Consider the following 23,362-nt stretch of genomic DNA (forward strand, 5'->3'; position numbering starts at 1 on the left):
AACATTTTCATGTGTCGCTGTTCAGAGGTAGAAAATCTGGGTTGTCCAGAGATTTTAAAGTGTCTAAGGGGAGGATGCCACTGATCTGTGCTTAGAATTCCAAGCTGCTAATGGCACATGAAGATTCCATCCTAGTAGTGTGAATGGATGAGCTAAAAGGGTAAGAAATTGAGAAATTATAATATGTAACTTTTCTTACTCTTCCATCCTCAAGTGTGTTTATTTGTTTGCGATGCTGAGAGCCCTGTGTGAATTTATCAAAAGAGGGAGGAAGAGTAAAAGGGAACCAGGCTCACCCTCCTCAAATTATCATTAAACAAAAAACCCTTGGGACCAAGGATCAAGAGCCTGGCTTATCAGTAAATAGTATTCACACAACACTCATTGGAGTTGGAATTGCTTTAATTTACAGAGGAAAGAAAAGGATTTTTCTTTCTTGTGTCCCCTCACTCACCAGGGTTTCCCTACGGTGACATGCTTCATCATTGAGGCCATCCCAGCCCTCTACAGACTGGGGCGTGCTGCGACTTGCGAACTACATAGAAGCACTTTGGGTGATGGACTATGTTTGGTGCAAGGTGTGTTGCGAAGTGGAGTGGTATTAATGAAGTGGGTTAAAACTACCTACCTAGTGAGCTACAAATGATTTATTCTTGCTCCTGGGGGTACATTAAAAAACGGGGTTCTAGGGATCCTACTGACAATGAGTTATGTGTGCCTAGCAGTTTCTGTCAACATGTTTCGAGCTTCCCCAAGCTCTTCTTCAGGACTACGCAGGGACCAGCCCTTTGTTCGCCACTCCTAAGCGTGCTCAAGTGAGATACTAAAAAAATGAATATTATTTTAAATGCTGCAGTAATAAGGCATGCATTAGTACATACGCTAATAATGATCACGTAGTACATGTAAAGAGACCTAACTTGGCCCCCTTGGCCGCGGAGTGTTGTTCGTATCCCTTCCAATTTGGAGCTCGGGATAGCCAGGCTTAGTAACCTACACTGCAACCTCCGGACGTGATCATTATTAGCGTATGTACTAATGCATGCCTTATTACTGCGGCATTTAAAATAATATTTGTTTTTTTAGTATCTCACTTGAGCACGTTTAGGATTGGCGAACAAAGGGCTGGTCCCTGCGTAGTCCTGAAGAAGAGCTTGGGGAAGCTCGAAACATGTTGACAGAAACTGCTAGACACACCTAACTCATTGTCAGTAGGATCCCTAGAACCCCGTTTTTTAAAGTACCCCCCAGGAGCAAGAATAAATCATTTATAGCTCACTAGGTAGGTAGTTTTAACCCACTTCATTAATACCACTCCACTTCACAACACACCTTGCACCACACATAGTCCATCACCAAAAGTGCTTCTATGTAGTTCGCAAGTCGCAGCACGCCCCAGTCTGTAGAGGGCTGGGATGGCCCCAATGATGAAGCATGTCACCGTGGGGAAACCCTGGTGAGTGAGGGGACACAAGAAAGAAAAATCCTTTTCTTTCCTCTGTAAATTAAAGCAATTCCAACTCCAATGAGTGTTGTGTGAATACTATTTACTGATAAGCCAGGCTCTTGATCCTTGGTCCCAAGGGTTTTTTGTTTAAAGCCCTGTGTGAATGTCACTTTCATCAGGACATCTTGACTGACTAGTGCCTGCCAACTTGAGATTGTCCACTTTTTGTAGCCTTAAGGGAGCATGTGAGGGTCTCTAGATCACGGCCCCCGCTCAACAAGGGCCTCACCCTGTCAAGGGAAAGTACTTGAAATATACAATATGTACCTTTTAAAGCTTGTATAAGTTCCACTCATGTCACCAATGGGATCGTTACGCGAATTATTATTGTATCACTTTTTTGTAAACTTGCAGCAGTGTGCAGTAATTTTGCTTTTAAAATGCCATATATGGTTTGCTTACATGCCTATCTGGATTACTGTGAATATTTTCAGTATGCCCCATTTGTGTGAATACACAGCTCTCCGCTGTCTCTCTGGCTATCCATATGTTAAAAAGATATAGGAAGTGACATCAACTTTTTGTGGTTTTATAAACAAAATGGTGCCATGACCTTGTCCCTCAACGTGGACCCTGAACTCTGGTGACTTGCAATATCCTCATTGCATAAAGTAGACAGTGCTTTCTCCCCTGTATAAAGGCTGCTCTGGAACTTTTGTAGTACAGACTGACAGTACTGTCTTTGTTGGACATCTTGCTTAAGTGAGCGGTTCTGCATCTGTTGCGTGTAGCATTTTAAGAGCAGTGTGTTCATTTGCTCTTAGTAGTTCAAAGTTTTATAGGACTTTAGTTTCCAGACTCTTTTGTTTGCTGTTCGCACAGTTCTTTACAACTCAGTTTATTGTCTCTAAGTCTTCACTACGATAAAAAATGTGTTGAGATGTCTGGACAAGAATCAGACAGAACCGAGATTAAAGCTGTGCAGCTCGAACATACTTTTATATGCCATACTCAGATGTTCAGTCTTGTTATCTCTGAATAGGTACTTTTCTGGTCAGTACCTAGTCCTTCTCACTCATATTTTTAAAGTTTTAAGTATTTTTTTAAATGCGTCTTTTTCTGTCTATTAGCCTAACATATGTTGTAATGTAGTCACTAAGCCTGTGGCAATAAGGCTAAGATGGTTTTCCACTAAATATCTCTCTAAACATCTCTCGTCCTTGCAAGATACTAGTAAAACGAGGGACCAGAAGCACAGCTTGTTATCGAGCGGGACTGGTACCCGGACTCAGACCACGGCCCCTAATGGATTTCTCGACTCAGCAGCCAGAACCTACTCCGCCAGAGTGTCAGCTAAGCTGTCCGCAACGAAAAACCCATTGGTATGTAAAAAAACATAGTATGTTCTTTAGTGTCCTATAAAAGTGTCAGGGGTTTGGATGTATTTTTAAAATACGTTTGCATCTAGCTCCCTCCTTGTTGAATGGGCAGAGCAAATGAAACCCTGTAAGTGACCCCAAAAAGTGTGCTAACACCAAAGGTATGTGCATTCTCTAGCCCCATCCCTCAGTTACACAATTGCAGTTTTCTACTGATCACCTTGGATTGATGAGTGGGATGGTTTTTGGGACTTTGTATCTGAATGCCAGACTTTATTACCTCTGTCCCTTTGAGCTTTTTTCTCTTCAGCGGTTCATGCAGGAGGCGGGAGGGACCTAGAATAGTCAAGTACCAGTGTTTGACCCTTGCCGGGCTCCGTATTGATCACCTGCGCCCCCTCTCCACCTCTAGCTTTTGTTTACAGCTTGCCAGCGGTTTCTGTGAAGATAAACCTCTTCAGCAATCCAATCCCATCTAAACGCATGCAACTTGCCTATAAGAATTGCCGAGCTATTTTATTGTATATATCATGTATGATTGTGGTCGCATGGTGGGCATCTGTAGCCACCAGTACTGCAAGCAGACTACTTGGAAGCCTTTTTTGACAGAGGGGTCTGCAGTCTAATGTAGGGTAAAGTCAAAACTATGCTGAGAAAGAAGTAGATCGAGCTGTCCGCCAAATAGAACAATTAAATGGACCCACAATTCAACTCAATCAGGATTTCTCAAAGTCTGTCCCTGACTGGTAAGTCTGCGCCTCGCAAACACAACTTTCCAAAAAGGAGTTGCATTTAAGCCCCCTGTGAAATTTGAGGTTTTGGTCACCACTTACAGATAAGTAGGTATATCTGAATATTTGACTTTGGAATAGTTTCAGATTTTCCTGCAGTTGAAGTTAGATATCGTATAAACAAAAAACACTTTTCAATTCTTCATGCCCAGCAAGCGTGGTCGCAGGGAGGTTCTCTCTGTGTAGGGATCCTATGTTGATTGACTTTGAGTATGTGCCTTTGTTCCTATCCATATACTGGCACTCTAGAATGAGTGGGAATGCAGTTTCACTCAACTATGTCATCCTATTTTCTCCTGCCTCCAGTGCCTCCTCTTGGAAGTTGTTTGCATTAAAAGAGCACAGGAAGCAGGAGTCAGCCTTTGATTGACTATTCCAGGTAATGGATGTAGCACTACATACTGTCAGATTAGGTACTCATGCCTAAAGCAGGTATAACTGAGCCAGAGGAAGAGGAGCAGTCATGCAGTCATACTAAATCTGACAGGTAATGCCAGTGAGGAATCCATGAGACAAAATCTCAGATCCTTAACTGTTAGGCCAACACCAGGTTAATATGCCTTATATCACGCAAGTAGTCACCCTTGAAATTTGAAGCAACCCCTCAGTGGTCCCAGACAAAGTAAAAAGATCATATCTCCTTCACAACTGCTCACTGCAAAAGAGCTGCTCTAAGCATGATAACTTGTTGTGCAAAGGAACATGTCATTTCTACAAACTTTGAACATGTGTACACTGGAAACTGATTTTTAAAACAAGTTACTGCTGTCTTCAGTGCCACCAAATAAAGTTAAATAAAAATAGAGGTCTAGCTATAGCTTCACTTTGTTCCCCTCCCAGCTATCGTCAATACTGGCTCGAATTGAACGAATTATTATTTACTTCAAGGCACCAATAACGTTTCCTCCGTTACGAAATGACATAAAGTTAAGTTGTTATTGTTTGTGGCAATTTAAGTGCATGACTTTGCAGGGACCGAAAAGCCAATCTGTGGTAGAGCTCCTTGATAACTTTATGTAGATTGGGTCCTGTACTTTTGCTGCATTTCAGTATTAATATATTTATTAACAAGGGACATCCTCCCCCATTTCCCACTCTTTCACACCTATTTAAAACCAAAATATATTGTTTTACTGTTGCATTAACATTACTTTACTATTCCAATGTTAATTTACCGCTTTAACTTTGTTTTGGATCTTCTAATGCTCACCTCCTATTATACCATAGTCAACATCGGTGTTATGTTTTTTTTGCTGAATTGCAATAGTTTTATAACCAAAAATATTGACTTGAAAACAATACCACTTTTTCCAAGTTCAAATTTGTAGGTGGCATTTTCTCGGCACCTACACCAAGCTTAGGTACTTGTAGTGCAGACCATTTCTTAAGCAGTGGTCAATTATTACATCAGGGAAATAGGCTTTCAGAATAATAGATATAGTGCAAGTGCAGTCCTTTAGATCTCTCCTTCTTTTCTGCCTTTTGTTTTATATAGGAGGTGTTTCTCATTTGTCTGCTTGAGGACAAGAACTGACGTCTTAAGAAGTATTAGGGCTCCATCAAAGAAAAGATGTTACAAAGCTTTTATTCTTCCTTCTTCTTATCCCAAAAGACAACAAGAAGCATCTGCCCAAACTGTGCCAGGACTAAATTAAAATATAAGTTTCTGCCCACAATGGCTTCTGTTCTCACTGCTTCACATCTTAACACAAAACGAGAATCTCACTCCCATCCCAATCCATCTGGACGAACGATGAGGTTTGGAATAAGATGCTCTTTTCGACCCATGTCTTCTCTAGGTAAGATAAAAGAGACTATCTGATAGAGACATCTAGCCACAGATTCCCTACTTTAGAATATCGCAGGCATTCGGTTGGTTCGTAAGACTTTTGCTCAAGCAATAGCCTTTTGTGCTGGTAGGTGGCTTCGGTCAGCTCCGCATGGCGTCGTTGGCATCGTCCACGCTAGAAATGGATTCCGCATCACGTATATAGGCGCTACTTCGGTCTGCTGACATCCGTTCTTTTCTTCCAGCGCCTGATAGCAGAGGTCCATGAAGAGAGCTACCCTCTGTGACTTTTTGGCAGGCTATTCTCGACATTTTGTCAAAACATTTTGGTGTGTAGGTGTTTTCCTCGCTGTCGAAGAAGACTTCTGAATTCAAACCATGTTGCTGACAGATCCACACTCAGTTTGTCTCTGGCGCCTGGAGAGTGACCACGACTCAATGCCGTGCTCTGACAGCTGGGCCATGGCTCCGAAGGCTTTGAGGGAGCAGTCCCTAAAGCTGCTTGCGACCTGGCGTTCGACTCCACACCATTCGCCCCATAAGCCTCGCTCCCGGTCGAGGGGCTGATCCAGGCACCTCTCCGGGAGTCCTAAGACCTCATCTTCCCACTCGAAGTCGTCGAGTCGGTCAGTTAAGAGGCATAAGAAACACAAGAATTCAAAGCGTGCTTCAAAGTCTCCCCACCCATTACCTCATATTTGGGCAACTTGATACTTTTGGCGTGCCTTCGGGCACAGAGGCTCAGAAGGGGCTCCATTGGGTTCCGAACGGGCGGCTCCTATGCCCCCCCTAATGGATACGGTGGCAAATCCAGATCGATGCCGGTCATTCTCCTGCAACCTTCGCCGGGGCCGGCTCCAGCACGCCTTCTGTTGTGGCTTCAGAAAAAGAAGGCCACCTCAGATTCGGACTCAGAGGAGTAATCCACTAGCCAATCTTCAAAAAAGAGGAAGTCTTCTGCTTCAGAGGAATCCGTGGATCTTAAAAAGCAAAAAGCGAAAGGAAAAGGAACATCTTCATCTTTTCTCCCTCATACTCCTCTGAAGAAACCCTCAGAGTCAAGGGTAGTGTCTTCAGCTCCGTTGACGAAATCTGTGGCGTCTCCGGTGCTGGCTTCTGTGAAGACGTCGACGACACCGTCGACGGCAACATCGTCGACGACGACAGCAACATTGACGGCATTGACCAAGACTACGCCGTGGGAGAACATCATCCTCGTCGACGATGACGACCTCGTCGATGACGGCTCCGTCGATGACAGCTCGGTCGACGACTTCTTTGACGACCATTCGAATCTCAACGACTGGAGCATCGTCGACGGGAGCTCCGTCCACGACGGCTTTTAAATCACCGAAGTCGAAGACTCTAATCTCTATAAGATCTTTTCAACCATCGACGGGCTAGTCGACAGTCAGGAAATCTACCGAATATACGGCGTGAACAAAAATGTCTCCCCTTCCTCCATCAAGTCTGCTAGATTAACAGGAATCGAAGGATGAAGGATCGACAGGTGTGGCTTACAGCCCCTCTCAGCTACAGATTAAGAGTCAGGAGACTGATGAGGAGGAGTGCCAGGAGGTTCAAGAGATTTACTCCTTTAAAGATCGTCCAGTAGCAGAATCTAAGAGATATGAGTAATTCCAATAATCATATGACTATGAGGAGAAGAAGAACCCCATACTGAGGAGAGGGAAGAGTCCATCTCAATGCCTATCTGTCTGGTGACTGATTTACGTCTCATGATCAACGACTATTATCGTCGTTTTCCTGAAGCTAATGCTCCTGCTTCAAATACTTCAGATGCCCCACCCAAGTTCCGGTAGTTCAGCCTACACCTACGGTGCAAAAGTTGCGATCTCCTCCAATTGTCACAATACAGGATGATTTCGCGGAGGGTGATGGAGAAGATCAGCCAGAAGAGGTAGAACTTCTTCAAGATACTCCGGTGGGTGTTGAATGGGATGAATATATATTGCCTACGACTCCATCTCCATCACCTTCACCAGTAAACTCTCCTCCGAAGGACATTGTAGGATTCCATGACATTATGGAAAAAGCGGCAATGAGATTTGAGCTCCCGCTGCCGGTACAGGAAACAGAATATTTCCTATATGATGTCAAGGAGGACTCGAGGAATTCTATAAGACCAATCCCAATCATTCAACATATCTGGGATGAAGGATTGAAGATCCTGAAAACACCAGCCTCTCTGGCGGCTTTGGTACCCCGGATAGAAAAGAAATATCGTGCGCCGGAATCTTCTGCGTGTTTGATTGGACACCCGTGTCCAGAATCAGTGGTGATGCAGGCAGCTCAGAGACATTCAAAGAATCGTGTCTCGACATTTGTAGCCCCCCTGACAAAGAAGGAAGATGAATGGACGCGCTGGGAAGCATTTTTCAGTAATGGCAGCGTCTTCCATTAAAGCTGCAAATGCTCTGGCTCTAATCAGTCGATATAACAGACAGATGTGGTCTGATATAGCTCCATGTTGGCTCACCTCCCGGATGACAAAAAAGAAGAAGCAGCAGCTATCTTACAGGACCGGCTATGGGCGGCCTCCAAATCTATCGATATCGCTATGGACATTTCTTCGGTGGCGTTTCGACAAATGGCGGGAGCGGTGGCTCTCAGGAGGCAAGGATGGCTGAAAGCCACTTCTTTTAGGCCGGAGGTACAGTCAAAAATTGTAGACATGCCTTTCGATGGAGAGAATCTCTTCGGTAAACATATTGACGATGCTCTCCAGGGAATCAAGGCGGACACAGTCCCAGCGCGGGCGCTGGGGTCTCTTCAACAGGGCAGATTCCAGTCCTTTCGGAAGAGAGGTTCTAGAGGCCAATACAACCAAAGGTCTACGTACCAGTCCAACAAGTACCAGTATTCTAGTAACCAGCAATATCGCTCCTCAAACCCCTCTTACCACCAGCAATCCAGGGCAAAGAATGCTGACGACAGTGACTTCTTCAAGGCGCCCGCCACTTGATCAGACATCGGCAACGACCATTATCTCTCTCTTTTCTCAACAATGGCTGTCGATAACAACAGACAGATAAGTACTGGATGTAATTCATCAAGGCGATACCCTGGAATTTTTGCAGAAGCCCCCAAATCAACCTCCTGTTTACAGACAGCAACAACATCTATCAGCTCTCAAAGCAGAAGTATTATCTCTGATAGAAAAAGGGGCAATAGTGGAAGTTCAGTTTCCTCAGCGAGGGAAAGGATTTTACTCACATTTCTTTCTGATAAAGAAAAAGCAAACATCAAAATGGAGGCAGGTAATGGACCTGAGAGGTCTGAACCAATTCATCAAGAAAATTCCCTTTGCATGCTATCCCTTCAAGAAATACTCTTGCTCTTACGCAAAAGAGATTTCATGGCAACCCCGGACCTCTTAGATGCTTATTTCCACATTCCAATTCACGTAATCACAGGAAATCTCTGCGTTTCGTAGTGAAAGGGCGCCAGTACCAATGCAAAGTGTTGGCCTTTGGACTAAAATCGGCTCCAAGGGCCTTTACAAAGAACATGGCACCGGTAGCAGCTCACCTGAGACTACAGGGGCACCAAATGTTCCCATATCTGGACGATTGGCTTATAAAAGGTTCGTCTTACAAGGAAGTCCAGATCTCCCTGCAATGCTGCAAGGATCTCTTTCATGGCCTGGGCCTACAAATCAACCTGGAAAAGTCGGCCCTTGTTCCATCGCAAGCCCTTCATTTCCTAGGAGCCATGCTTCGCACGAGGGAAGCAAAAGCCTATCCATCAGAGGAGCGAACTCAAAAAATCTTAAATCTGGCATCAATCCTGCAGTCAAAAAAGTACACTTCAGTGAGTGTATTCAAGTCCTTGTTGGGGATGATGTCTTCCTGTATCCCATTACTTCCAAATTGCCGATGGCACATGAGCCCTTTACAGGAACTCCTAGACAAACAATGGATACAATCCCAGGGGTCCTTCGAAGATTTCTCCACAGATTCGAGAAGCCCTGTCATGGTGGAAGATCAGAAAACATTTAATAAAAGGCCTGCTATTCGAGCCTCAACGCCCCAGTTACGTAATGATGTCAGAAGCCTCACTTCAAGGATGGGGGTGCATCACCAAGACCTCGAAATATAAGGTCATTGGTCCAACCAAGAAGCTCAACTGCATATCAACATGTTGGAGTTGAAAGCAGTGTTCCTGGGTTTGCAAGCTTTCCTCCCCAGGATACACGATTCTACAGTAATGGTCAGAACGGACAGTACGACTAGAATGTTCTACCTCTTAAAACAAGGAGGTACAAGATCAAAGCTTCTATCGGCACAGGAGATTTGGAGATGGCTACTACTTCACAACATCTCTCTTCAAGTGCAACACATTCCAGGGATAAGCAACACAAGGGCGGATATCCTGAGCAGATCAGCCAGTGTTTCTCACGAATGGGAGCTAGCTCAAAATCAACTCCTAAGAGTGTTTCGTCGGTGGGGCAAACCATTGTTGGATCTGTTCGCAAACCAGCACAACTCAAAATGCAAACACTTCGCCAGCAGGTTCCCGCAGGCGGGATCTTGGGGCAATGCGCTGCATCTGCGTTGGACGGGAATGTTCGCATATGCATTTCCTCCATTCCCTCTCATATCAAGAGTACTTCTGAAAATGAGATCAGAGCCATTCCACTTAATTCTGATAGCCCTCGCTTGGCCGAGGCAAGTTTGGTTCTCTGAGCTTCTTCCGTAGTCAATAGCCCCCAGAATTCAGTTTCCGATATCGCAGGATCTGATCTCTATGAACAACGGACACATTCTCCACCCAAATTTGGCATAGCTGAATTTATCAATCTGGCACCTCACGAACATGAATTCCGATCCTTAAACATCTCTCAGGAATGCCGGGATATACTTTCTCATCTTGTGCAATTTCAACAAATAAGACATATACAGCAAAATGGAAGAGATTTTGCCAGTGGTGTGCATCTCAGGCTCTACATCCTTTCACTACCTCTCCGGAACAAATCCTCCCATATCTTTTGCATTTGTCCAAAGCAGGTCTCTCTCATGCGTCATTAAAGGTACACTTGGCAGCAATTTCAAGATATAGAAGGGTACCTAATCAACTATTGCTATGGTCACACAAAGCGATAAAAGAATTTCTAAAAATGACTTTTTAGAGTGTTCCCCCCCCCGATTCAGCATCCTCTGGTCCCATGGCACCTTAATACGGTTCTAACACAGCTCATGAAACCACCGTTTGAACCGGTGCATAAAGTGGACTTACAGTTCCTATCTTGGAAGACGGCTTTGCTGTGGGCCCTCACGTCATCTAGGAGGGTCAGCGAGATTCAAGCTTTCTCGATTGCAGAACCATTTCTTCAGTTTCGGCAGGACAAAGTAATATTGAGAATAAATCCAAAATTCATTCCCAAGGTTCCTACAATCTTTCATCTCAATGAACCTGTAGTGTTGCCTACATTTTTTGGAAATCCTTCTACAGAAGCGGAGAGAGCCCTACACTCTCTGGACATTAAATAATGTTTGAAGTTCTACATTGACAGAACAAAGTCATTTAGGAAAACAAAGCAGCTATTTGTTGCCTTTTCTGGGCCGAGGAAAGGCCAAGCTTTATCCAGATCAAGTATGGAAAAACGTACACACCTTCACTAGACACTATTGTCTAGATACTGCATGGAAGGAGGATGCAGCAGTGGGACAAGCAGTTCTTCAACATTTATTTCAATAAGGTATTTTTCAAACTATATGTTTCTTTAACAAAGTATGGAAAAAAAAAAATATATATAGGATTGGAAACTATATATATATATATATATATATATATATATATATATATATATATAGGAATCCACAATCCTGAAGCGCCGAACAGCGAGAGCAAACGGACACAGCCAGGTACAGACCACAAACCAAGGATTTAGAAAGAAATGTTGTGCTTTATTCCATCAATGGGGATGGCGGCATGACGCGTTTCGTCCGGGAAACCCGGACTTGATCACATGACAAGACCCAGAGACATGAGTGGTTAAGTACTGGTGAACAAACAAGACTCCTCCCACAAATTAATAGACATAGAGGTAGTATCATTCAGTATATAGAACAATTAATCCAAATGCAAAGTACAGTGTAATTGATTGCATGAATGCAACAATAATAGATGCACTATACAATTATAACAGTCTCAAAAAAAGAATAAAATCTGTTAAAAGCATAAAGGGCGAGTGCCCAATGGATAACCATAATATTAATTTATGTATTGTAACTGAACAATAAAAACCAATGTCAGTGGGGCATGTTATAAAACCAGTAAATTTGCTATAAAAACCACAAATAGTTTTAAAGTGCAACGTAGAAAAGTGCAGGGTGCATAATCCCAAAAAGGTTGGGAACAAACATTGTATATCCAGGTAAAAACCTGGAGCAGAATAAAAATTGGTGATAAAGTGCAAAGTGCCAATTGAGTGCAAAAAGTCGGCAGTGCATATATATAAATGAATAAATAAGGGAGGGAAAAAGGCAATCACATCATATAGAACTCCTGTATAGCAGCAAGAAATAGGGCATACCTATAGATTTCATAATAGTACAGCTGGATATGTAAAAAACAGACATCAATATTATCAATAAGATGACTATCAGAGTAAACAATGTAAATCTTCATAGACCATCCATAACATAGATAAATAGATTAAAACCATATAAAAAGGTATAAAATCCATTATAAAAAAGTTATGCATACGATGGAGTAAAATATTTACAAAAAATTGTTAAGATCTTCTCCCATGTTCAGGCCATTAGGGATCTTACTGTTTAACCTCAAAATGTATTGACTTTCTAATTGTCTAAGTCTCTTCTCTCTATCTCCACCCCTTTTATTCAAGGGGACTGCCTCAATGACAAAATATTGCAGGTCATTAAGATTGTTGTTATGTACCAGCTTGAAATGACGTGCCACTGGATAATTAGGGTCAGAGTTAACAATGGCACGAAGATGCTGTAAGATTCGATTGTATACCTGCAACTTGGTGCTGCCAACATACTGTAACTCGCACGTGCATCTTAAAACATAGACCGCATGGTCTGTTTTACAAGTGTATATATTCTTGATAGGAATCACTGCATCCGTAAGACCCTCAACAAACTCGCTGGTGTTCACACCGAATTTGCATGCCCGACATGAACTACACTTCCGGAAACCTGTTTTGTTGGAGAACCAATTAGATTTAATGAAGGTTTCAGGGCTAGTTTTGACCAGAGCATCCCTCATAGAGGGTGCTCGTCGGAAAGTAATATTGGGAATATCTCCCAACAAAGGGCCCACCACAATGTCTGTTTTTAAGATGGGCCAGTTAGATTTAATAATTTGCCTCATCTTTTTATGTTGATTATTAAAAGTGGTGATTAGGCGAATGGAAGATTTTTCAGTTGTAGCAACACCCTCTTCTGGAGTAACTGAAGCAGGTTGTTCAACCATTGCAACTGTTTGAATTGATAAAGCCCTTTTGAGAGAGTTAGTGAGGTTAGTGACTTCATAGCCTCTTTGTAAAAATCTTTGGTAAGATCCATACAAACAATTCATGAGGTCAATCTCATTATTGCATATCCGTCTAATTCTTAAAAACTCCCCATAAGGGATGCTTTTAATAAGATGATGTGGATGGTTACTCTGGGCATGTAAAATTGAATTTCCAGCTGTGGACTTTCTGTACATCCTAGTCATGATCTCGTTATTCTTAATGTAGACCTCCACATCTAAGAAGTTGACACTAACATCGCTAATGTTGGCACAAAATTCTAGGTTTAGAGAATTGTTATTGATATTACTAACAAATTCTTTTGCTGATGAACTACACCCTTGCCAAATTATAAAAACATCATCGATGAAGCGCCACATCTTTACAATGCCAATTTCATCCTCCTCCAAACAACTGCGGATACCACCCAGGACGTGCTTCTCCCACCAGCCCACGTGTAAACACGCATAGCTGGGGGAGAAGCACGCACCCATGGCTACACCACGCAGTTGCTGGTAGACTTATATATATATATATATATATATATATATATATATATATATATATATATATATATATATATATATATATATAATAATTATGCACTATGTAAGTCCTCTTCTGTGAATACTGTCTTTCCATCTATATTGCTAGCAGGGACTGTTTATTGATACTGGATGGCGTCCAAGGGTTTATATATCCCAATGTTTAGAAACAGAGCCCAGAGATATTAGGGTTCTATTCTGGAAATGCAAATGGGTATGTGTACTGCTCTCTACTCTGATACAAGCATGTGAATCTATGAAAGATTCAATACTGGAGAAAAAACTAGTTACTTACCTGTACTCTATGGTTCTCCAGTATTATCTTTCATAGATTCACATGCAGCCCGCCCGCCTCCCCGTTTCTCAGGTAGAACATTTTACCTCTGGATATATCCTTGTCTCTCACTTGGGGCTGGAAATCTGAGGTAGGATAGCTCTGCTGGGGAGTGTGATGTCAGGGCTGGCAGCTAATTGGCTGAGTTTTAGACCAAATAATAATAAGGTCTGGTTACCAAATAATGTGATTCCCTATGGGATTTTCTATGCAGTTTTTCTCTATGGTACTGCTGTGGTCATTCTGTTACCGTGAGACTCCCACCATGATGACGGGAAGATACAAGCATGTGAATCTATGAAAGATAATACTTGAGAACCATAGTGTACAGGTAAGTAACTAGTTTTTTCTTCCGCTAGCCTTGCATTGCGGTCGATGAACACTACATGCCTATTGGGCTGTTACACCCACTCGGAAACGGTTGTGCAGGTGCTGCCACAGGCCCCGGAGAAGGCCTGAGCCATTCTCTCCCAAGCAGAGTCAGACAGGAGAGATGCTGCAAAGTACACCAATTTGTTGTGGACTTGATACCACTGAGTCGCTGGGAAGAATATTGTCATTGATGGTGGCCGTTCGACGCAATGCCTGGCTCAGAACTTCTGGCTTTTCTGGGGATGTGCAGGCTTCCTTTATGGACATGCCCTTTGATGTTATGTTATGTTATGTTAAGGTCATTTATTATGCGCACAGATGCTCCAGCAAAGGAGCGTCCTGGCGCCCGACAAGGTACCAACACAACACAACTTCAAGAAGGTATAAAAAGGAGCGGATTTAAGAGAACAGCAAAGTCTTGACGGCTCTGCGGAAAGAGAGCAGATCACCAAGGGAACGTATTTCTGGAGGAAGGGAGTTCCACAGGGCCGCGGCACGTACTTGAAATGAACGGCCGCCAGCACGGCTACGCTTAAAACGGGGGACTATTGCAAGTTCAAGGTCCGATGATCTTAAAGAGCGGGCAGGAACGTAGGGAGACAAGAGATTCAAGAGAATCAAGGCAGGAGAACCATTGAGGATTTTGTAAGACACACAGAGTACTTTAAATTGGATCCTCTGCTTAATCGGCAACCAATGAAGAGATCGCAGGGTGTTAACAGCAGAATAAAACCTGGGTAGCCCCACAACTGCTCTGGCAGCTGCATTCTGCACACGCTGAAGGCGGGTGACTTCGGCCTGATTCAGCCCTACCAAAAGGGAGCTGGCATAATCGAGCCGAGAAATCACCGTCGCCTGCACCACAAGTTGCCTGGTCGTCGCATCAAAGAATTTTAGCACAGGTCTTAGGCCGCGCAGCATGCCAAAGCAGCAGGCCGCCGTGCGCTTTGTGTGGCAAACGAAACTGAGGGTAGGGTCTAGCCACACCCCAAGATTTTTTATCTCCGAGACCGGAGTTGACGTGGGACCCAAATCCGAAGGCCACCACCTATCACCCCAGAGTTCCGCTTGCTTGCCGAAGATCATAATTTCCGTCTTTTTTGCGTTCAACTGGAGACAGTTGGAAGTCATCCAGCTGGCAACCGCCCGAAGTCCGTCCTGGAATCTAGGGGCATCCACATCAGAGTCCCCACTGAGCGTGACCGCTAACTGAGTGTCGTCAGCATATGACACCATAGTCATACCCCAACGCTTGACGACCTCAGCCAGCGGTCTCACGTAAAGATTGAATAACGTGGGGCTCAGCGAGGAACCCTGAGGGACCCCAAGATCCAGAGGATAGAATTTGGACTGATGGGGCGGAACGGCCACGCAAAAAGATCGGGCAGCAAGAAAAGAGCTGAACCACTGGAGTGCAGGGCCGACGACGCCTGCATCCTCCAGGCGCTGCAGAAGGATCTTGTGTGAGACGGTGTCAAAGGCGGCGCTCAGATCTAACAACACCAGTGCCGCCGTTTGACCCGCATCGAGCACGGAGCGCAGGTGTTCCACCATGAAGAGGAGGGCTGTCTCCGTGCTGTGTCCAGCTCGAAATCCATTCTGCGTAGTGTCCAAGATGTTAGCCCGTAGAAGATGGTCTGAAAGGGCTGTATTTACGTGCGCCTCCGCTACCTTGGCCGGCCAAGGGAGGAGTGAAATCGGGCGGTAGTTCTCAGGTTTGCTTGCGTCCAAAGTCGGCTTCTTTAGGATGGGCATGACCACTGCCTGTTTCCACTTTGCGGGGACCAAACCAGATGCCAATGAGGTAATAATCAGGGAACAGACCGGCGAAAGACCGTAGGATGCCAAGTCTTTGAACAAAGCTGGCCTTAGAGGGTCAGCCGGGGACCCAGTCTTGACCTGCTGAGCCAATTTCTCAAAGCTTTCCGGTGTTAGGCTGGGGAAAGAATGTAGGACATTCTGCACTGGAAGGTTGCAAGGTCCTCCGACAGAAGGCAAAACCATAGGAAAGGCTCTATAAATGGCGTGGACTTTTTCCAGGAAAAAGGCCGCCAAGGTTTCACAGTGTGAAATGGAACAGTATTCGTTCGCTGAAACCTTTTTTGCCACCAGATCTTTAAGAGCTTTAAAAATGGTTTTAGAAGGATTGGTGCTGTTACGGAATTCAAGGGCGTAGAATGCTGCACGGGTTCTGCAGACAGCACGATGATAGGATTTGACAATGGCCAGATACAGGACTTTTTTATTACTATCATAAGTTTTTTGATGGCACCCGTCTCTTCGGAGTCCAGGCAGACATGGCCCTGGAACGCTTTAAGGACTCGCGGGCTATGGCCAAGTAATTGAGCCTCTCAGTGCCCACCCATAACACGTCTGGTTTTCACCCCTTTCGTGGCCACGGACCTGGCTTTCAGCTTCACCAGCCTTATCCCACCCACAAGACTGTGCAAGTTCAGAAACCTCTGCGTGCTCGTGGGTGCGACTCCTTTTGAACCTGTGGGTCAGTCGGGCAGAGGTCCAGTTCATCGTCTCCTCCCCTGCATGCCTCTAAACCTTCCTAGTCCAGCCCTTCAAGATCAAGGTTGGTGGCAGGGTCATCCATCACCGGCAAAACATTGCATCGGACAGGTGGGTTCTTCAGGTAGTTTGCAGGGGCTATTCCTTCCCCTTTGAGACTACCCCTCCTTCCATGCCTCCAATTTATGACCGACTGACGAAGGACCACCTGAATTTGCTTCAGGAGGAAGTCGGGGCTGTCTTAGCCAAGTGAGCCATAGAGAGGGTTGCTGTGCCAGAAGTAGGCTGTGGTTGCTATTCCCGCTACTTTTTGGTCCAGAATAAGGACGAAGGCCATCGTCCTATTCTAGATCTCCGGGACTGGATGGTACCATTGGACTTGCAGGACGCCTATTTTCATATTCCCTTCCTGCCAGCCCATCAGAGCTCCCCTTTGGCCATACCAGTGCACCTCAGGTGTTCATCAGGCTGATGGTTGCAGCTCATCTGCTCAGATCAGGGGTGCCAGTCTTCCTCTATCTCGACGACTAACTGTTGAAGGCGAGCTCGCCCAAGACTGTCCTCTCCCCCCACCAGACTACAGCAAATCTCCTGCTTTTACTGGGGTTCCCTATCAACATGCTGAAGTCACACCCAACTCTCTCTCAGACGCTCCCTTCCATGAGAGCTTTTCTTGATGGGGGCATGGACTTACGCTGATGGAGTGAGCAGCACAGCTCGCGCGTTCCAGTCGGCGGCCGCCATTCAGTGCCATCCTTACTGCCAGAGCATGATTAAAATCCCAGTGGTGGCTCCCCGCTACTATACAGAGCGGGAGGTGCGGGCTGGGGGGTGGTGCAAGCGCCATCCCTGTCGGGAATTGTCAGTCGCGAGGAGAGTTGGAGCCGCGGACGCGGGGCTTTCCAAGATGGCGGCGCCCACGAAGAAGCAGTGACTCCGGCGAAGAGGGCCCGTATGCAGCGACAGGAATAGCAACAGAGCCCCTGGATCGGGAGGGGCTCCCCTCCCCTGCCTCTGCGAGCCTCGTACTGGCCCAGGAGATCCTCAAAGTGAGAGCGGAGATGGGGAGAAGCGGCGGGAGCCGGCCCACTAGAGGACCCATGTAGTTGAAATCAAGGCTGCTATCAGAGAAGAGGGCGATGGGAAGAAGAACCGAGGCAGCGGCGCTGCAGCCCCCGAGACAGTGGCAACTACTCTTTGAAGGGGAGCGCACCTCTGTGGGCCGACCAGCCTCAGAGAGAGTACCCGCTGGGGCTCGGGTCCCCCTCCAGCGAAATGAGCTGAGCGCTGGCCCAGCGCCCTTCAGCGGAGAGAAGAGCAGCGGTGGAGCAGTGTATCGGGCCCCGATCGCGGAATCAGTCTGTGTTGGAGGTTGCAGCTGGAGGGTGCACTGGGGCTAAGACTTTGAGGCCCCATGAGAGAGTGCGCCAGCAGGACTAACTGGAGAACGCGGCCCAGTGATCAGCGGAGGTGGCAGCGGAGGGCACCGGGGGCAGGCGGGGCAACTCACACATGCTAAGAGCTGCGTTCTATGCCCCATAGCCTGACAGCAGAGGGCAAAGAAGCGGAATGCAAAACAACAGTTGATGGACAGAATGCAGAACAATGACATACATTCACCCCAGTACAGAGATCTGGGCCTAAATCCATCGTTTTTTTGCACTCCACACCACCCCAGTTCGGACATGGCCATATGCAAATCAGCCTTGACCCTGTGCCTCATGGGAAAAGTCCAGCCCGAACTGCCAAGCCATGTCTTTCCTGGACCGGAATCAAGCATCCTAGGACCGGTTTCTGGCTATCAGCCGTCTTCAGCCAGGATAGCTTGACTCCAGTGGTGTGGAGAGCATGGTACTCACGTCTGAGCATACCCATCCCACTCGGGGTGACAAATGCAAAACAACAGTTAATGGACAGAATGCAGAACAATGTCATACATTCACCCCAGTACAGAGATCTGGGCCTAAATCCATCGTTTTTTTGCACTTCACACCACCCCAGTTCAGACATGGCCATATGCAAATCAGCCTTGACCCTGTGCCTCATGGGAACAGTCCAGCCCGAACAGCCAAGCCATGTCTTTCCTGGACCGGAATCAAGCATCCTAGGACCTGTTTCTGGCTATCAGCCGTCTTCAGCCAGGATAGCTTAACTCCAGTGGTGTGGAGAGCATGGGACTCATGTCTGAGCATACCCATCCCACTCGGGGTGACAAATGCAAAACAACAGTTGATGGACAGAATGCAGAACAATGTCATAAATTCACCCCAGTACAGAGATCTGGGCCTAAATCCATCGTTTTTTTGCACTCCACACAACCCCAGTTCAGACATGGCCATATGCAAATCAGCCTTGACCATGTGCCTTATGGGAACAGTCCAGCCCGAACTGCCAAGCCATGTCTTTCCTGGACCGGAATCAAGCATCCTAGGCCCGGTTTCTGGCTATCAGCCGTCTTCAGCCAGGATAGATTGACTCCAGTGGTGTGGAGCGCATGGGACTCACGTCTGAGCATACCCATCCCACTCGGTGTGGCAAATGCAAAACAACAGTTGATGGACAGAATGCAGAACAATGTCATACATTCACCCCAGTACAGAGATCTGGGCCTAAATCCATCGTTTTTTTGCACTCCACACCACCCCAGTTCAGACATGGCCATATGCAAATCAGCCTTGACCCTGTGCCTCATGGGAACAGTCCAGCCCGAACTGCCAAGCCATGTCTTTCCTGAACCGGAATCAAGCATCCTAGGACTGGTTTCTGGCTATCAGCCACCTGAAGGATACCCGCAGGTGGAGACGAACCTCCGTGGGGCAAGAGTAGGAAGAAACGCCTTATGAGCGCACAGCGCACCAGAGGCGGAGCAAACTGGGAGGTAGCGATGGGAAAGATACCCTAAAAGAAAGACAGAGAGGAGGCTCTAGCAGAAAAGGGGATGGAGGAGAAAGAGAGACCTCAGGCACAATTGGAGTGCACTGGGGATCCCACACTCCAGGGCATACTGCAGCCCATTACCTCCTACATTGAGCACTTGGAAGCCAAAATTGACACACTGGGCTTGGACCTGGGCATCCTTAGAGAAGAACACGGGTAGCTGGCGGAGCCAGTGACAACGAACGAGAGGCAGCGCTCAGAGACTTTGCAGGACATACTGGCAATGAAGAAGCAGCTGACGATACTTGAATGGTAGGTGCGCACAGTTGAATTCCGAGCAGAGGATGCAGAAAATAGATCGCGCAGGAATAACCTCTGCATTGTAGGCCTGCATAAAAGAAAAAAAGGCCGCAACATGGTAGACTACCTCACACAATGGCTGCGTGAGGAAGTAGCACTGGAGGGCCTGTCAGGCTTCTTCACCTTAGAGAGAGCACATCGGGCACCGGCAAATCCACCCATGCCAGGAGCTCCGCCCGAGTTGTCATAGCGAAACTCCTCCATTACAGGGATAGAGATCACATTCTTACTCAAGCACGCTACAAGGTAGACATAACAGTCGACAACTCCACAGTGAGAATCTTTCCGGACTTTTCCAGGAATGTGCAACGACTGAGGAGCTCTTTCCGGGAGGTGAAACAAAGACTATGCCAACTGAATTATAAGTACGCAACGCAATAGCCGCAGTGGCAGCTCCTCAAGGGAGTGCTGTGGGGCATTGGGGCGGGGAAGGGGCAGGGTGGGGGGTAGTAAACTCTGGAATACGGCCGAATGGTGTTCAGTAAATAAATAAATAAATAAAACAAATTACATTGCACGCTGCATCACCGATTTGGGGTTGCAGCACGCGCAATGTAATTTGTTTTTTTTATTTATTTATTCAACTCCGTTCGGCTGTATTCCGGAGTTTACTACCCCTCACCTTAACCTTCTCCCGCCCCCCCCCACCTCACCGTCCTGCAGCACTCCTTCGAGGAGCCGCCACTGAATACCCGGCCAAGCTGCGAATGACCTCAGAGGTTGGAGTGGAATTCTTCAGAACCCCACAAGAGGCCAGGGAGTGGCAAGAGAGGCATGAAGTAGTAGAACCGCTGCAAGAGCCCGTACAGCAGGGACAAAGGGAGAACGATCTCGTAATAGACGGACCGTGAGGGAGACCCTGGCCCCCACGCAAGAGGAAGCATGATTGGAGCGCCAAAATGCAATGCAGGTGTTGGCGCTGATGAGTGGGAAAGGGAGAGATCATACGCCTCCTGAGAGCAGTGAGCCAACAGCAGACTCTGGCTCTGAACAGGGGTCCAGTGAGTTAGAGGTGCAGAGTGTGATATTTACAGATGTGACACTGCAGACGGAGGACGTTATCACCTAAGCCAAGATAGATTGGGCTAGCAAGACAGGAGGGACATTTGAAATACCTGAACCACTAACAAGGTACTTAGGTTTCTATGGGGAGGATGCTACGGGGGTCCCTTGTGACGTCAGAACTGGGTGGCGGCTGCGGATACCGGGGGAGCGGCGGATATGCTTTTTCCTCTTTTTCACTTGACTGATAGAACTGCAAGCAGTCTCTTGTGGACTCAAAGTTTTAGATTGGATGGAGGGTGTTTTCCTACTTGTCCTGGGGAGTGGGAGTTGGGGGAACTGTTTATTGTTGGTAAGGGGGGGACGCCTTGAGTTACAATGCATAGAGATTCAATATGCCAGGGAGTGCATGCTGGGTGCAGGGTTCTGGGCGGGAAGGGGGCTGAGACCTCTGACATTACTATATGGGTCACCTACAGAATGTAGTGCATGACGTGGAACATCAGAGGCATGCACACAATGACGAAAAAATATATAGTCCTCTCTTACATTAGAAGATGCAGGGCCCAGATAGCTTTACTACAGGAGACGCTCCTCACAAAAAAAGAAGGGTCCGCTCTACAGCGGCCCTGGAGGGGCCAACTCTATTACACTACATATTCAGCATATGCAAGAGGAATGCTAATATGGGTCCAGGCAGGGGTTCCATTCAAACTGGTGGACTCATTAGGTGACCCGGAGGGTCGATTCGTAGCAGTGCGGGGGCAATTGGAGGGCTGGGAACTAAACATAGTGAGTATTTACGCCCCGAAAACAGAGCAGCCAGCCTTCTTCACCCGACTGAGCCATTGCCTGACTCCATATTTGACTGGGGCTACCTTAATGGGGGGGGGGGGGGAGACTTTAACAGTGTGGATGACATACACATGGACAGACCACACACCCCCCCACTGCGAGGCTCCCAAGCAGCACGCGCCTCACATGCATTCAATACATGCCAACAGAGCTGGGGGCTCACAGACACCTGGAGAACCTTACACCCTCGAGACAGGGACTACTCCTAATTCTCTGCACGCACGACAGGATGCCTTTTTCTGCACGGCAGACATACAGTGCCAAGTTCTTACTACAGAATATCTCACACGTACGATATTGGAACATAACCCTGTGGTCCTGTTGTTGGGATGGGCATCCCCCATTGGCATCGATCCCCACTTGAAGGCTTTGCCCAAACACCCTGGAGGACTAGTTCTATCGGGAGGAGATCAGGGGAGCAATCACACAATATTTTGCCAATAACGCAGGGACAGCCTCCTCACAGAATGCAGAATGGTACGCCTTTAAGGTGGACTTAAGAGGCCAGTGCATAGCCCGCACTACAGGGGTCAGGCGCACCCTCCTGAGGGAGGTGGAAGAGGCAGAGGCGACCCTCAGGGGTCTGGAACATAGGTGGCCAGAACACCCAGAGCTCCACCAAGCAGTGCTAGCAGCCAAAGAGGAGGTGGCGAAACAGATGGAGAGGCTCAGATGCTTCGACTATAAGAAATATTTGGAGTGCACCCATGCAGAAAAGGATAAGTCAGGATCCCTCCTGGCATGGCTGGCGAACCCGATGAGTAGGGGCCCCCCACTGGTGGAACTAGAGGATGGAGTCAGGCTTCATACGCAGGTAAAGATCACTGAGATCTTCGCTTGTTACTATGCCAGATTGTACAGGTATCAGCGCAATGTGATAATGAGGAGGTTCAGGAATAACTTGCAGGATTACAGATGAAAAGGTTGGGTCCTGAGGAGTCCAAGAGCCTAGGAGCAGATATCACGCAGCACGAGGTGAGGGTCGCCATCAAGTGCATGGCGTATAACAAGACCCCGGGCACCGACGGCCTGCCGGCCGATTTGTACGCAGCATCGTGGAGGAGCTGGTGCCTAGGTTGGTCGCATTATATCAGGAGGCTCGTGACGCCTGAACACTACCGGAGAGCACTAGAGAGGCTCTTATCGTCCTGGTGCCAAAGCCCAGGAAGCAGGCGCACGACTTCACAGCCTACAGACCATTATCCATGCTGAACTTGGATTATAAAATATTAAGTAAGATACTAGCGATGTGCCTATTGCCCCACACTTCGACAATGGCCCATGCAGACCAAGCAGGGTTTATCCCGGGGCGGAACACGGCCATAAATATAAGGCGACTCCTGACCGTTATGGACTGCAACGAGTATGACATGCAGTAGGCGGAGGTGTTCACAGTGGACATCGAGAAGGCCTTTGATTGCCTTGAGTGGCCCTACCTCTATGAGGTCTTGTCTAAGCTGGGACTGGGAGGAGGCTTTCTTGCATTGGTAAATCTACTCTATGGAACCCCTGCAGCCGGAGTGCTTACCAGGAAAACTATCTCGTCTAGGCAGAGGGTGGAAAGAGGCACGAGGCAGGGATGCCCCC

General features: G+C 46.8%; 1 protein-coding gene across 1 annotated transcript in view; it reads left to right on the forward strand.

Annotated features, from left to right (window-relative positions):
- The window catches only part of LRGUK (leucine rich repeats and guanylate kinase domain containing), a 336,772-nt gene that overhangs the window by 292,695 nt on the left and 20,715 nt on the right, over window positions 1–23,362 (forward strand). Inside the window, exon 16 of the mRNA XM_078677476.1 lies at window positions 2,675–2,829. Coding sequence (XP_078533602.1) covers window positions 2,675–2,829 — 155 coding nt within the window. The remainder of the gene's footprint in view (window positions 1–2,674; window positions 2,830–23,362) is intronic.

The sequence above is a fragment of the Lissotriton helveticus genome, chromosome 1_1 (genome assembly GCF_964261635.1).
Source record: "Lissotriton helveticus chromosome 1_1, aLisHel1.1, whole genome shotgun sequence".
In the NCBI taxonomy this organism is placed as follows: domain Eukaryota; kingdom Metazoa; phylum Chordata; class Amphibia; order Caudata; family Salamandridae; genus Lissotriton; species Lissotriton helveticus.